This window comes from Anarhichas minor, unplaced genomic scaffold (assembly GCF_050575085.1).
Source record: "Anarhichas minor isolate MPS153535 unplaced genomic scaffold, ASM5057508v1 ptg000053l, whole genome shotgun sequence".
Taxonomy (NCBI): Eukaryota; Metazoa; Chordata; class Actinopteri; order Perciformes; family Anarhichadidae; genus Anarhichas; species Anarhichas minor.
The window spans coordinates 559,312-576,322 of NW_027466499.1; the positions used below are offsets into that span (position 1 = coordinate 559,312).

The 17,011-nt window shown below is 40.9% G+C and overlaps 2 protein-coding genes across 3 annotated transcripts; both read right to left on the minus strand.

The window, feature by feature from the left end:
* Positions 1-1,934: 1,934 nt before the first annotated feature.
* Positions 1,935-16,497, minus strand: LOC142931593 (uncharacterized). Its single transcript, XM_076075589.1, has 2 exons — positions 16,380-16,497; positions 1,935-3,076 (listed from the first exon to the last, which is right to left on the minus strand). Exons 1-2 carry the CDS (start codon positions 16,399-16,401, stop codon positions 2,010-2,012), a joined length of 1,089 nt encoding a protein of 362 aa, XP_075931704.1. The 5' UTR covers positions 16,402-16,497; the 3' UTR covers positions 1,935-2,009.
* LOC142931572 (uncharacterized) lies at positions 6,200-16,416 on the minus strand. 2 transcript variants are annotated; one of them, XM_076075536.1, is made up of 2 exons: positions 16,380-16,416; positions 6,200-9,525 (listed from the first exon to the last, which is right to left on the minus strand). In XM_076075536.1, the coding sequence occupies exons 1-2, from the start codon at positions 16,399-16,401 to the stop codon at positions 7,481-7,483; spliced, it is 2,067 nt and encodes a 688-aa protein (XP_075931651.1). In that variant the 5' UTR covers positions 16,402-16,416; the 3' UTR covers positions 6,200-7,480. The 2 variants fall into 2 exon arrangements, with proteins under 2 accessions (XP_075931651.1, XP_075931650.1); XM_076075535.1 differs by lacking the exon at positions 16,380-16,416 and adding an exon at positions 10,370-15,176.
* Positions 16,498-17,011: the final 514 nt, after the last annotated feature.

Here is a 17,011-nt window from a genome sequence, read left to right on the forward strand (position 1 = left end):
GAAAAAAATAATCGTCAGATTAATCGATTATTAAAATAATCGTTAGCTGCAGCCCTAATACTGACTGTCTGAGTGTTCGGAGGGGAAGCAGGGCGGAACCAATCTGCCTGGAGGTATATATAACCAGAGACACAGTAACACGCCGTGTCGCAGCAAATACGGTCCAAAATTGGACAAGCACCGTACCGACAAAGATCGCATAGTGTGGAGATCTGCGACGTCACTGCATGACTGACGAGTCTGAAAGGTCTGCAGAGGCAGCCGGTAAGGGAGCTGACACTGCAAACAACTGAGACTTTGGAGCTGATGTGAAGATAACTGCCGTCACCAGTTTGCTAGCATTAGCATTAGCATCAGGTAGCAGTCTGATCTTCACAAATGCATACACCGAGAACCCTTTGTCTTATCACACCGTTGTTTAATGATTGATTGTCCACAAATGGTTTCTATCTGGTTGCGGTAAATTGTAATAGTAAGAGGTTAAATTGTTCACTGATAGTATTGTAAATACACATGATATAGCATTAACTGTATTTATTAATATCAGGGCATTTTTAGATTATAGGGTTTGACACTGGTGCTTTATTTAATCAAGCCATCATGAAAGCTTTGTCTGTGTAAATTAATTTGTATATTTAATATGGGTTCTGTTTCTTTTCTATTTAAAGGTTTTTTACCTAATAGTGCTAACAGTGCTAAGCTGAAAGAGCTAAAAGGCTAACTGAGCTAAGTGAAAGCTGAACTGTACTGAACTGAACCTACCAAAATTAAAGGAGGAAAAAGTTGTTTGGTTATTGAGTGGAATCCAGTTGGGACCCTTCGGGTGGACTCGTCGATCCTTTTCAAGTGGGGAAAATGCAGACGTTAAGAACATAACTTAACAGTAAAAAACGGATAACTTGACAAACATAGTTGATCCATATGATAGAAAATATACATATAATGACAGAAGAAATAGCAGTAATAGCACCAATAATAATGTAAAAAATATGACCTATTAACAAAATCAGCAGAGGATATATGATAATAAAATCATTAATGGTTGTAGTAATAGTAACAGAAATGTGACTTAATAATAGTAGCAGTGGTTGGCAGGTAGGCGCACGTCAGGAGGCACAATTACGGTAAAACAACGATCCATAGAAACCTGGGAGGCGATAGAAGAAAAGTTAGTAATGTGCATTAATGGGACATGAATATATAAAGAGGAAGAGCAGGACGTACTATACTATGAGTTTTACCTATACTATACTATAGGAGCCGCACGCTGGTGAAGTGGCTAGTGCCTCATAAAAAGTCATGTCATAGTATGATATAAAAAGTCATAGCAGAGTTTTTATATATATATATATATATATATATAAAGTATATACTTAGCACAAAAAGTAAGGAAATTTGTGTTTGGTAGATTATTTCTTTTTTGTAACAATGCTTCTTGGTAATACATCTTATACCGTTGAAGAGCCTGTTTATTTCCCTTTTAAACGGTGCCACATATGTAAGGAACATGCATTTCTGGGATGAGCAGCTGAGCTGAGTATGTGGGTTGCGCCCATGTTCCAAATCTTCTCTGCCAATGCCAAACAGCTTATTTTGCTGTTGCTATTGACTCTTGTTTTGAGCTTCTGGTACCCTCAGGTGCTGACAATCAGGTGCCTGATTGGCACTTGATACACATGTATTTGGTCACTTTCTGTTGGTTTAAACTGGTAAAGCCACGTCCTGACTCTGTACCGAACACACACACCTGAGATTCATAACAATCTTCTCGTCTCAAAATGTTAGACTGACTCCTTAAAATAAGAGAATGTGAGGTATCAACATTTAGACAGAATGCTGTCATATTGTAAATAAATCTTTAAAAATCTGATCAATAGAAGACATGAAATCAAAACTCATTTCTCAAAGAGCATTTTCTGTATTCTATGATTTATTCTTACTCGTCCATGTCGTCCTTGTCGACGGTTGAACACTCCGAGGTGAGCAGGAAGAAAAAGTTTCCCGTTGCTTTAATGTTTAGTTGCTGCTCCGCTGCTATCACCAGCACACTCGTGTCGTTTAAACTGTGACTGCCAAGTGAAGCTTTTGTCACAAACGCTGCAGCTGAACGGTTTGTCCCCGGTGTGAGCCGTCATGTGTCTCGTCATATGTCCCTTCCTTGAGAAACTCTTCCCACAAACCGGGCAGATGAAAGGTTTCACCCCCGTGTGGGTTCTCATATGCTGAACCAAAGTGTGACGCTGAGTGAAACTCGTGTCACAAACTGAGCAGGAAAAAGGTTTTTCTCCCGTGTGGATTCTGAAGTGTGCTGCCAAATCAGAGCGCTGCCTGAATCTCTTACTGCAAAGTGAGCAGCTGAATGGTTTCTCTCCCGTGTGGACCCTCATGTGCTTCTCCAGTGACCAACCATGACTGAAACTTGTGTCACACACTGAGCAGCTGAATGGTTTCTCCCCTGAGTGACATCTCATGTGAGCAATCAGGTGTTCCCTCCGATTGAAACTCTTATTGCAAAATGAGCAACTGAATGGTTTCTCTCCTGAGTGACATCTCATGTGTCTTTTCAGATTTGTCTTGTGGCCAAATGTTTTTCCACAATCGGAGCAGATCAACAATTCTCTGTTAGTAATTTTGACGTTATTTATCACAGAGTTTAAACCTGACTGAGGTTCTCTTGTCTCATAATCATCATAGTCACTGTCATCAGTCTCGGGTTCAGAAGAGTCTTTAGTCTTGTCAACAGTATCTGGATCTGAGTTCCTGTCTGGTTCTGGTCCTCCACAGTCTTCTCCATCAGCTTCTGTTTCCATCTGTTCAGTTTGTCTTTGATGAAGCTGTGAGGACTGAGCTTCCTCTTCATCGTCTTCACTCTTCACAGGAGTGAATGACAACTTGATATCAGCCTCCTCCAGACCTTGAAGCTGCTCTCCCTCCTGAATGGTCCAGAGTTCCTCCTGTTCCTCTTTAATGTGTGGGTCCTCCTGTTCCTCTTTAATGTGTGGGGGCTCTGCCTCCTGGTCCAGACTGGAGCTCCACTCCTGCTGCTCTTCTTTAACCACCAACAGCTGCTGGACGTCTGCAGGAAACAGGAAACACATTCTGAACCTTTAGTTGTCAGAAATGTTACTTTTCTAGTTCTACATACAATAAATGACCTGTGAAATCCTTATTATTTAAACAGTGTGTGTAAATGGCCATCTGTGTCCACATACACAGTATTTAAGGGAACCGTATCACAATTGGAATATATACATTTTCTGGGACTTTTTATACTTAGAATAGAGACGGGGAAGGACATGCAATTGTTAATAGTCTTGTTATGATAAGATAAAACTTAAATTATTGTGCAATGGTTGCAATACAAAGTGGGAAAAAGCTAAATTATGAAGAGTGTAAATAAACAAAATATAAAAAGAAAGCAATGTTTCTTTCTACAAATCTTGAAATTCTCACTTTTTTTCATCTTCAAACTTGTATTCTTCAGACTCAACCAACTTTCATATTGTATTTAATTACTTGTTTATTTTATTTTTATTTTTGCAGGGGCAGTGCACAATTAAAAGTAATGGCACCAAAGTTAGCTATTAGCTAATTTACATCTGTTGCCCGTGGGCAGGAAGACAAGAAACTACAACAGAAGAACAAAAACACCACGTAAAACCGCACAAGACAAACTTCTATGGAGATCCATCAAGTCAATTATATTTATGCAACCCAATACCACAAAATTGACTGACTAGATTGAAAGAAAGTATCACATAAAAACCCTGAACGGGACAAAATGTTAGAAACCTCAGCAACAGGAAGGGGTCAGATATAATAGACCAACATGTTTCCATATGGAGGCATCCATCCATCCATCCATTTACTCCCGCTTATCTGGGGTCAGGTTACAGGGGTAGCAGGCTTAGCAGAGTATTCCAGACATCCCCCTCACCAGCACCGCTTCCCAGCTCTTCCTGATGAACCCAGAGGCGTTCCCCGTCCAGAAGAGATATGTATGCCCCTTTAACATGAAGGAGCAGCGGCTCTACTCCGAGCTCCCTCCGGATGTTCGAGGCCCTTACTCTATCTCTAAGGCTGAGCCCAGACTCCCTATGAAGGAAGCTTATTTTGTCCACTTGTATCCTTGATCTCATTCTTTCTGTCACTATCCAAAGCTTGTGACCACACATAAATCAAGAGCTTTGCGTTCCGACTCAGCTCCCTCTTCACCACAATGGTACAACACCAGCAACACTGCTGACGCCACACCGAACCACCTGTCCATCTCACGCTCCATTTTACCCTTGCTGGTAAACAAGACCCCGAGATACTTGAACTCCCTCGCTTGGGGCAGTGACTCACTCCCAAGCCAGAGGGTACAATCCCGTTTTATGGCAGAGAACCATGAACTCAGACTTGGAGGTACCGACTCTCATCCTGACCGCTTCACACTTGGCTGAAGGCTGAACTCATACTGAAGGTCACGTTCTGAAGGAGCCAATATAACCACATCATCTGCAAAGAGCAGGGATGCGATTCTGAGGTCCCCCAACTGGACACTCTCCGCCCCCCGGATGCACAGGATCAGTGACAAGGGACAACTCTGGAGGAGGTCAACACGCACTGGACACATGTTTGACTTTGTGCCCAGTATCCGGACACAGTTGGTTGGAGCCTCCTTTCCAGCACCCTGGAATAAACTTTCCCGAGGAGGCTGAGCAGTGCGATACCCCGGTAATTGGGGTTCTCTGGTCCCTCTTTTTAAAAAAGGGAACCACAACCCCGGTCTGCCGTTCCACAGGCTCTGTTCCCGACCTCCACAGGACACTGAAGAGACGTGTCAGCCAAGACAGCCCATAAAATGTTTAGAGCCTTCAGCATTTCAGGGTGGCTCTCAGCCATCCCTGGCACTTTGCTAACCAACCTCTGCCAGGAATATGGATGAGTCTTCCCCAGTCTCTTTAAACTCTGCTTCCTCCATGGAAGATGTGTTAGTCGGATTCAGGAGTTCCTCAAAGTGTTCTTTCCACCGCTCGACAATTTTTTCAGTCCAGGTCCGCAGTTCTCCTCTCCTGTTGAACACAGCCTGAGACAAGCCCTGCTTTCCCTTTCTGAGGCCGTCTTACCGTTAAGCCAGAACTTCCTTGAGGCCAACCGAAAGTCCTCCTGCAGTCCGGCCGCAGCACTGCTGGCCAACCATTACCTGTCTGCCATTTCTTGAGACCCCTGGGCAAGCCAGGTCTGAAAGGCCACTTCTTCAGTTCGACAGCCTCCTTCACTGCTGGTGTCCACCAGCTGGTTCTCAGGTTGCTGCCACGACAGGTACCAATGACCTTCCGATCACAGCTCCTAGCAGCCACAATGGAGACTTTGAACATGGCCCACTCAGATTCCGTGTCCCCAGCCTACCACCATCTGCTATGCCGGGGATCGACACTCCTAGGTCTTCCCGCCTTTGCCTTGTGCCCGGCTCACATTGGACCCAACCCCAATGCCTATCCTTGCGAGTGGTGCACCCACAGGGCAGCGGCTCCATCAAGTTTTTTCGGGCACTGCCCCATGTGCCACGGTCAAGGCCCTTGTTTCCCTTTTCCGGTCGAGGTGCGACAAGTCCATTCCAGCCAATTCATAAAGCGACGATTCATTGGAGGGGCCTCTGGAAACATTTAAGGCTTTATACTCTTTTTAAAACATATGCAGAAGAACTTCCAGACACCTGGAAACAGCTCCGCTTTAAACATGAAACGGGAATGAAATCACTCTGGATACTTTTATGAAATCTAGTTAGTCAGGTTGCTAAGACGAGATGCTTTATTTTCCTGTTGACAGGTTTGATTAAATACCAAATCAAAGACAGCTGTTCTGTAACCTCTGACCTCGGTAAAAAACATACCCCCTGAAATCTACATGTAAGACCGTCCTGTTCAAAGGTCCCCCACTGGAGGAGGAACCTTGTTTGGTTTGGAACCTTGCTCGGTTATAAAGGACAGCTTCAGGACCCTGACCCCATCACCCACAATTAAGACGCCAATCAGACCCCTACTGCTCCCTAAAAAACACACAGCTATGTTTAAAGATATGCAACACCAAGCATGATAAACCAGCAGAGCATCAAAACAAGCTGAGCCTACCAAGTTAGTAAATAATATTAGTAAAGAATGAACACCTTAGCTTTTAGCAGGTCTGTTATTCAAATATATGAGCAAGACTGGACTTTAGTTGGAATGTACAAAATACAAACCAGTTTTATTTGTTTTTTACAATAAAATGAAGATTGAAGGTTACACAAATAAAATACAAAAAAAAACAAATAAACCCTTTCTAGGACTTTAAAAGAAAAGACGAAAAGATTTCTAAAAACCAAAACAACACGGATTCTTTGTTGTCTCTACCCATTTATATACATCTTTACTTGGAGAATCTTTCAGATCAATATATGGAAGACTAAATTAATTACAGACTTGTTTAAGTTAACATTTAATTCTTGGCCCCCCTGAAGGTTCCCGTCTGGTCTTCCTGAGTGGAACATCAGTCAGAAAGTCTCTTTCAGTTTCCATTGTGCATCATCTGTTTCTTATTCAGTGAGTATAGAAGCACATACGATTACATATTGATAAATGAACGAAAATCACTTAAAGGTTATCAGTAAACAAACACTCGGTAATAATGAAATTTAAAGAACGAGAAATAAAATGATGTTGATTCCAAACTATTGTTGGCTCAATAAAATGTAAGAAATCAATAGCATCTCATCAAAAAGAATAAAACTTAAAGAAATAAAGACTAATGAGCCTAAAATGGAATAAAAGTAAATAACACTTTGAAATACTGCTTTCTAGGCTCTATGGCTAAATGTTACAAGAACAAAGCTGCATAACAGTCAGTTAAGCACAAAAACCACAACAGGCCAAACAGTTTACATCGTGTGCAAGGTAATTATTTCTTTAAAAGGAAAATTAATAGAGAGGCTGGTTTGGGTGGTTCTCTGAACAAAGCAGTTCAAGCACATTTTGTCAAGCGATATTTTATATTTACAGTCTCCTCTCATATTTCACCATGACATGTTGGAATACAATATTTAAAGGATGAGGGAGCTAAATTATCTTATAAGTCTTATAAAGTAAACAAACATTCATCATAAACAAAAAATGGAAAACTCATTAAGTTGTGTTTTTAATACCATTGCCATATTGATATTTTTTTTGTCCAGGGCTTTAAAAGCTTGTTTAAAGGCTAACGCCGAGCAGACCGGAAATTCAAGAGTTTCATACTACTGTTGGATGCAGTATGTACTTTATACTGCATGCTGTCTTTGCCAGTAGTATGTAGTACAGCCTCAGTATTTTTAGTGTGGTTCCTGACTTAAAACTCAAAATGGTTATGACATGATTTTATTTCATCACTGCAGTAATGTGCAGTTAAAATGATCACTTGTTAATGTATCTTTGACTACGTGTGGGGAAAGGGAACCATGTTGTAGTAAAAACAACTGTTTTTACTGAGTTTCTCTGGTCTCCTTCCAGTCATCGCTGTTATCAGTCTCAGGTTCAGAAGAGTCTCCAGTCTCCTCAACAGTATCTAGTTCTGGGTGTCTATCTGGATCTGAGTTCTTGTCTGGTTCTGGTCCTCCACAGTCTTCTCCATCACCTGCCGGTTCCATCTGTTCGGCTTGTCTTTGATGAAGCTGTGAGGACTGATGACGAACACACTTGTGTCGTTTGATTTGATTAGACCAGGTGAATCTTCTGTCACAAACGGAGCAGCTGAATGGTTTCTCTCCTGTGTGGATTTTCATGTGTAGCTGTAGATTTCTACTCTGTTTAAAAGATTTCTTACAAACTGAACAGCTGAAAGGTTTCTCTCCCGTATGAGATATCATGTGGGCCTTCAGAGTTACGCTTTGAACAAAAGCTTTACCACAAACTGAGCAGCTGAATGGTTTCTCTCCAGTGTGGATTCTCATGTGTTTCTGTAAATTTCCACTCTGTGTGAATGATTTCTTACAAACTGAGCAGCTGTAAGGTTTCTCTCCTGTGTGAGTGTTCATGTGTCTCTTCAGTTCTGCCTTACAGTCAAATCTTTTATCACACTCAGAGCAGCGACATTTTTTCTCACAAGCACTGCATCTGGAATCACTGACAGAAACTTCATTTTTATTCAGAGAGTTTAAACCTGACTGAGGTTTTCTGGTCTCCTTCCAGTCATCACTGTTATCAGTCTCGGGTTCAGAAGAGTCTCCAGTCTTGTAAACTGTATCTGGTTCTGGATGTCTATCTGGATCTGAGTTCCTGTCTGGTTCTGGTCCTCTACAGTCCTCTCCATCACCTTCAGTTTTAATCTGTTCAGTTGAGCTGCCGGCTGATTCTTTACAAACTGAGCAGCTGAACGGTCTCTCTCCTTTGTGGATTCTCGTGTGTATCTGTAAGTCTCTTTTTCGTATAAAGGATTTCTTACAAACAGAGCAGCTGAATGGTTTCTCTCCTGTGTGGATTCTCATGTGGTCCAGTAAATTTCCATTCTGTGAAAAGGATTTCTTACAAACAGAGCAGCTGAATGGTTTCTCTCCTGTGTGGATTCTCATGTGGTCCAGTAAATGTCCATTCTGTGTAAAGGATTTCTTACAAACTGAGCAGCTGAATGGTTTCTCTCCTGTGTGAATTCTCATGTGTGTCTGTACATCTCCTTTTCGTGGAAAGGATTTCTTACAAACTGAGCAGTTGAATGGTTTCTCTCCCGCATGGATTTTCATGTGGCCCTGTAAATGTCCATTTTGTGTAAAAGATTTCTTACAAACCGAGCAGCTGAATGGTTTCTCTCCTGTGTGGACTCTCATGTGCACCTGTAAATCTCTTCTTCGTATAAAGGATTTCTTACAATCTGAGCAGCTGAATGGTTTCTCTCCTGTGTGGATTCTCATGTGAATCTGCAAGCTTCCATTCTGAGTAAAAGATTTCTTACAAACTGAACAGCTGAACGGTTTCTCTCCTGTATGCATTACCATGTGGATCTTCAGATTTGTCTTCGATGTAAATCTTTTCCCACACTCAGAGCAGCTAAATGGTTTCTCACCAGCACTACATCTGGACTCATTGACAGAAACTTCATCATTATTCACAGAGTTTAAACCTGACTGAGGTTCTCTGGTCTCCTTCCAATCACCACTGTCATCAGTGTCAGAAGAGTCTCCAGCCTTGTCAACAGTATCTGGTTCTGGATGTCTATCTGGATCTGAGTTCCTGCCTGGTTCTGGTCCTCCACAGTCCTCTCCATCAGCTTCTGTTTCTATCTGTTCAGTTTGTCTCTGATGAAGCTGTGAGGACTGAGCTTCCTCTTCATCATCTTCACTCTTCACAGGAGTGAATGAGAACTTGATATCAGCCTCCTCCAGACCTTGAAGCTGCTCTCCCTCCTGACTGGTCCAGAGTTCCTCCTGTTCCTCTTTAATGTGTGGGGGCTCTGGGTCCTCCTGGTCCAGACTGGAGCTCCACTCCTGCTGCTCTTCTTTAACAACGATCACTTTTCTTACATCTGAATGTAAAACTGAAACACAGACACACATTAATATAAACTCAAGGTGGATAACATTACGTGTTCAGTGATGTAAATAAAAACAGTCACATAGTGTTTAGCCATTAGTACAGGAAAACAATGAGTTAATTGACAATTCTATTGTTCAGCTGACATTTTGTTTCCAGCAGAGAAGTCTGTAAACCCTACTTGCATTGCATCACGCTAACAGACTGAAGCTTATTGAAGAAATACATGGGGAGAGCTCCAACGGATTACAGATTGAGGACTAACGTCGTGTTCACACCAAACACAAAGCTAACTTTTTCCGTGGCACGATCACATGCAAAGACGCGAATAGCCAGGCGGCGCAAAAGGAGTAAGTTGGACCCTTGCTATGGGCCAAAGGGCTCGTGTTAGCTTTGGTCCATTACCATGACGACGGTGGATATAGCCAAGTTGGGGGTGTCTGTGAACTATTTCTGCCTCGGCTGAAGAGCAGGGAGGTAGTATTTATATACAGAGTCCAGAATTGGTCCGCCAGAGCTTGACTGAGGCGCCATCGATGGTTGGACAGGAGTTCGGTGTCTCTGAATATTGCTTGCCGAAAGGATGCTTCTAGCCGCCCCCTAAAAGAGATTAGGGGTGACTGGCTTAGGGTCAGATATGTCAAAGGACACATATCCAAGGGGCTTTGCATTTAGTACATCCTCCACCTCTGTGATAACTGTCCTTAATACCTCATCTGTGACAGTTTCACCTCTGAAAAGAAGGTTGGCTTAAACAGGCGGAGTCGTGAGGGGGGTAAGTTGGCCATTTTGAGGGACAGGTTTTCCCTTGAGGTTCCTGCAGACTAGACAAGAAAATAGATGCTTACCGATGGCTTGTCGACCTCTAAGGATCCAGTAGTGTCGATGGACCCCAGCGAATACTCTCAGGTCCAGGGTGGAGAAACTTCCGATCATATTCTCCGATGAGAAAAAAAGTAATGGGGTCTTTACCTTCTCTGAGGCCTCCTCCCACACGGATCAGACTGGTAACAGGATCAAACTCAGGTGCAAGGGTACAACAGTAACTACCATTGGGAACAGGCTTATCTGACAGGAACAGTTTGTATTCCTCAGGGAAAGGTTCTCAACCATAGTACGTTCAAGGGGATTTGAGGGAGGAGTCTGGGTACCGTGGAGGTTATGAGCCGTAGCATCTACAAACCCATTACAGGATTTGAAGGCCTCGATGTCAGCAGAAATACAGCTTGGGGTGTTACGGATATGGCAGAGATTGCTGAGTTTCATAGCTGAAAGGTAACTTCCTCGGGGGCTTGCAATAGAGGGGCTGTATTAAGCCCAGGTAGTGGAGTGGCGTATCTGTCAGCAACAGCCAGTGTTACATGGGCTGTCCCGTTATCTAGCTTAGCCAGAACTTCAAGGTCCTGCTTGGATCTGGTCATGGGTTTGTTGCTCTGATATGGGAGAACATCAATTTGTCACAGCTTCTCCCCATTGCGGCAGAGATCTGACTGGATTGAGTAGCTCTCATGAAACAGGGTCTGGACTTCATTCAGTACTTCAAGATGAGCAGCGTTAGGGTCTTGGGGACTACCACAAAACTGGTGCATCATTGAACAAGAGCCACGGGCACCCCATGGAGTCCCTGTGACACAGCCGCGACGTCACCAAGGCTACATAGACCCCACGCCGTCCATGCAACTCACGTTGCTAAAAAGGAGGTGAAACAACGTTGGTGCGTTTAAAGAAAGAAACCTAGGTTAAAGTCCTAACTTTGCTGGCCGAACAACAGACTGTTTTTGGATCCTGAAGGAGAGACGGATAACTCAACCCGTGGTCTGCCACTTTAACCTGCAGAAGGAAGAACACGGAACTCCTAGATTCTTCAAGTCGACATTCGCCGGCAGACGACAGTCAGCTTGCCGCTTAACACACTGACACAGCGGTACGGTCCCCGGTCCTAGGCAGGAGAAATTCCACTGAACAAGTCAGAATAAACACACAAACCACTACGAAGATATCTCAAGTAAGAGGCTTTTGTCTGGGCAGAGAGAGGTCATAGTTTGTTTGTAACATTGTTTGTTTTGTTTTAAGTTTAACTGTACTGTTACCATTACACACTACGTGATTGTTTGTTGTTTAGGTAGTATGCTTGAAATTGTATAATACATGTTTTCTTGATTTATAATATTATTGACTTTAAATCAGTATTGTTAGAGATGAATAAACTTGTAAATTAAACACACCTACACGAGTGAAAAGGCAAATTCACCCTGATTTCCGTTTAGACAACCCTGACATCCGTTTAGACAACGAGAACTATGTGGCCTCAGAGGCACGTGTTGCCTACTGTTTTTTAGCATGTGCATTTTAATACCTATTCTGCTGACACATCATGATGACACCCATGTGTAAAGAATGATTAATTTCCCTCCACAGCTTGTACTTATCTCAGTAATGCTACACAAAAACAGCTAAGATACTTCAAATGTACTAGCCTTATGAATTGTTAATACAGATGTTCCAAATGGACACTAGTGTATACTTATGATTGAGCAATGATTATGATCAAACAGGTGGAATGGTATGGAACATTTTCCCTATGCTTCTGCTTCTCTACTGTGACATGTTCACCTGTTTCTATTGTCAGCCCGTTTGGTGGTTTGACTTTGTTTTTTTGTAGATAACACTTCAAGGTTTGAGGACTCCCAGTTATAAACAAGGGTGATAAAAGACATGAATTAGAGGGACAAGGATCAGATGAGATAAGAGGGAGGGGCTGAATGGAGGCGTCAATGGGCAGTTAGAAACTGTTGACCAGATGTTTTAGGTATTAAGGCTTTTCTGACAAAATTTGAGATGGATCTGATTAATCTGTGAGGATGATGTAAAAGTACACAACCATGTAACTTTCTGTTGCCACTAGGTGGCGCTATTACTATGATTCTAAATTGTCATATAGATGTCTTCAGGGTCAGGATGTTGTAACATATGAGAGATTTGGAGTAGATTAGACAATGTACGGCCGAGTTACAACTTCCTGTTTCATGGCGAATAGTGTGTTTTTGCCGCCACGCCATGGACACATAGTTCCATTAATCTTTGAAAAAAAAAAAAAAAAAGAATCACATAATTCAAAATGGCCGACTTCCTGTTGGGTTTAGGACATACCTCTAAGAGGCTTTTTGTACGTCATATACATATACCTACCAAATGTCATACAGCTAGAAAAAACTCTGAACAGTATCAAATTAAATGAATACATGTACGTTGACAGAAGTTAAAGCAAAACAGCCATGCTTAGCCACGTGCCATCACTGTGCTAATGCTGTGCTTTGCTAGTTACATTACAAAGTCCACGGAGGAAACGGTGTTACTTAGCGTTCTGCTTTGTTAGCTTAGCTGGTGCTGTCGTTTAAGGATGACGCCAGGCGAGGAAGAAGTTGAGGTTCCGATGCAGTCCGTGCTCGGTTTCTATCCATTTGTGCAGATTTTAAGAAAACCCATCGCTCCGGTCGTTTGCTCTCCTTAAGTTAGCAGCTCGTTGTTGTCACTGGTACTAAACCTGTTTACTCAGGGTTAGCAGAGCGGTACCAGGGGTGCAACGTACACACAACAATCAAGGTTCGGATCGTTTCGTGGTTTTGAGTCGTGGATCGGATCAGCTGACAAAAGGTTGGCGAGCAAATATAACTTTAACAAATGCCCAATCACGCTTTTATTGCTGATCAACGATGGCATACAGGTTGTTTTTGTTGTTTTGTTTTGTTATGCAGCTGGTCAGCGTAAACCACCAACAGTTCGAAATATTGTCCCTTTACTTTGTTATAGTCGTCTATATCGTTATTTGCATAAAACACAGAATTCAAATAAGGAAATAAAAGATTGTATTTGTAATGAATAAAATCTTGGAATTAGTGCTTTCAATGATGTATTTTAGCTGCTTAGAGCTGGTGTTTGGAAGTTCAATAAGGCAAAATCTTCGAACTAGCGCGTGATTTTCTTTTTTGATTAGCGGTCTGAACTCTGTAGAGGCGTTTTGAGCTCTTAGGGGATTCTACCTCCTTTAACTAGGGCTGCTTTGACACGACATCGGGGTTCCCCATAACGTTATGCATGGCATGATGTTGAGCAGTACACTAGCCTTAAGCTCAGTTTATACTCGCCGTAGCTCAACTTTTGTAACTTGGAGTGTGATCGCATGACTCACAGTAAGTTCACTGATAGAAACTCTATTTACATGTCAGAGGACTTCTACAAAGAAGAACAATTCATTTTTAGATGTTTTAGAAACACGAAGTATTAAAAATGTAGCAGCCAAATCAAATAGTTTACAGGATGTTCAACCTTTGTTTCTTCATAATAAATGTAATACTTTACTTCTTTCTTTACAGGGTTTGTATAAAATAATAAAGTAGTTTATGAATATGAGATTTGAGTTTACAGATAACTATAATCCCTCCTCATCAGTTGTCGGTTACATCTACAGTCTATGTTCATATCTCTCTGTTACTCTCAGTTCTCTTTTGTTTGTTCGTCCTCTGGTGTTTAGGACAATAACACAACAAACAGCGCGTTGAGTATAGACCCTGCTGTGCATGCTGGGAGTTCGGAGGCTCACGCTGCGATAAACAGAGCTTTGTGGAGTAGCTTTCTGTGCTACGGCACAATCATCAAAGAGAATTGTCAATATTAATACTAATTGTCTCTATTCATAAAAAGATCAATATATATGAATTAATACGGGGAATCAACACATCACTCACGGCGAAGCCAGCAGCTGACTACAGTAACTAGATCAAATCTGTAGATGGAGATCGACAGAAGTTAAAGTTAAACCCAGAGATACTCGGACTCCCTCTCCCACATCGCTAACGTTATGGACTGATGGCCCACAGCTCCAGAGTGGGAACATTCTGGGTTCGAGGCGAATGAGAGAGGAGAGCGTTACTTTAACTTACCGATGTCCCAACAAGTGAGAAAGTGCTCGTCAGGATATCCTGTTGCTCTCTTTACTCCGGTACCACATGTCCTTCTATCTCAGAGCCCATTTCATTCATGTTTTATATCGTTGTTGAATTTTCTCATATTTTGTCGCACTCTCTCTTTAAAGTATTGCTATTATATCATATCTGTGGTGTGAAAGGGTCTTGAATAGGATGTCCCGATCGATTGGTCGAGTCCAGGTAACTAATGTATCGAGTCACAATACGATGCGTTCAAGCTCCAATCAGTAAATTGAGCGTTGGCCGAAGGTAAACTATAACGCTATCACGATGTACAGTATATCGAGTTCAAATGTATTCTTGTAAAATGTATATTAGATGAAAAACAGATGTTTTCACAGCAACAGAAAATAGATTTTGGAGAGAGAATAATGAACTGTTGAACGAGCTCTAAACATCTGATTATGCTTCATTAAAATCAATAAAAATACTGTAAAGTATTCTAAAGTAACCGCTACAGATCACTACACAATGAAAGCAGAACATTTGAGTTTGAGACGATTGAAATTATTTCTCAGGACGTTGGAGAAGAGAGTTAGTCTGGATCCTTGTTTACCAGCTGCTAACTAAACAACAACAACAACAACAAGAATGAGTTTGGCAGCAAAACTTGATCAGGACATCTCTAGTCTTAAAATTACAATAATATAGTTTAACCCAAAATATCATCCTTTAAATGTAGTAATCGTGAGAATCCTACAAAATAAAACGGAATAAAAATGTTCTCCGTCCGTCCTGCTGTAACATTACATCATCTTTATTAAGGTTTATTAAGTAATTAATATATTAAGTAACTAAGTACATTTGAATGCAAGTACTTCACAATATTAACGTACGCGACTACATTTATCTGACAGCTTTAGTTACTTCAGATTCAGATTATTAACACTAAATATAATCTAATAAATGATGAAGTATTACAGATTATACTAGCAGCATGAAGTCATTAAAATGAGCTCCGTCTTTAAAGTGATCAACACATTAATGCTTCAATAATTATAACACAATATCATTTATATTGATCTGCTTACTTTTACTTTTCTGCATTAATTTAAGATAAAAACTAAAATATTAAAGCATTAATGGAGAAGATGAGATAAGAGGTATTGACCCAATAAGATACTCCATTAAACCGCCCATAATAAATATATAATACATATATAAGATAGATAGATATGTACTTTATTCATCCTCAGGGGGAAATGTGTGTTACAGCAGCAAGACACACCAAGTAAGCAAAGTAACAGAGTAACCAAAAATATTAAGTATTAAAAAATGCACAATATATACAATAGAATAACAATACATTAATTTACGCTTTTAACATATTGATATTAATTCAAACTATTATTCTATTGAAAGCAGCTTCATTCAATCATTTTCATGGTGCATTAAAGAGATTCAGTTCATCTGAGTACTCTGATCTTCTACCTCAGTAGAAGTATTAATACCACAGTGTAGAAATACTCTGTTATAGTAAAAGAACAATACTACCTGAAGTAAACGCGATCACTACGCAGACTAATATATATAATTGTTACTTTAAAGATGGAGCTTATTTTAATGACTTTATGTACTGCTGCTGGTTTAATATTTAATAATACTTCATTTATTAGTGGATTAATACTCTGAATCTGTGAAGTAACTAAAGCTGTTGATCGATGACGTCAGTGCAGTTAAAAGTGTAAAGAAGAAGAAAATAAAGTACAAGTACCTGTAAGCAGTACTCCGGTAGAGTACTTGAGTAAATGTACTTGTGTACTTTCTAATACTGGTTCTAATAAACAAACACTCAGTAAAGACTCGAGCTGAAGACAGCTAGCTGCGGCTAACCAGCTAACGTTAGCTTAGCATCATTAGAGAGAAAACAAACCTGTTCTTCTTCTAGGTTTCATTTCGTGCAGCAGTTTCCGGTGCCGGTCCGTCTCCGTTCTGTTTACGGAACTAAACTCTGACGGGTTGTTGTTCTGCCGTTATTTAGGTTCAGCTAACGGTTCTCTCTGCTCACGAGAGGCTAACGGAGAGGCTAACGGAGAAGCTAACCGGCGGAAATACCAACTATCACTTCCGGGGACAGCTTTCAAAATAAAACTGAAGACTTTCTGCCCGACCCGTAATGTTGTGGTACTTTATATTAAAGACGTAATATTGAAGCTGGTGTCAGTATTGTTATTCATTATATTATTGTTTCATGTTTAATGTACAAGTGTAGAAAACAGACAGAAGTACAGACGTAGAGGGAACATGAATCAATACCAACATCAAAGACAAATATCTAAGGTTTCACACATTTCTTCTTCTTCACTCCGTGTAAAGATTCAATAGATAGTTTGATTTCTGTTTTTAATTGTTGTATAATAATAATAATAATAATAATAATGAACTTAATTAGATAACAGATGCTGTAACGTGCTTTAAAGGACAATAAAAAGATCACTTTTGACAGAACATTTCAATAATAGTAAAATAATAAATTAGTTAAGTGGTAAAACAAGATGAGTAAAC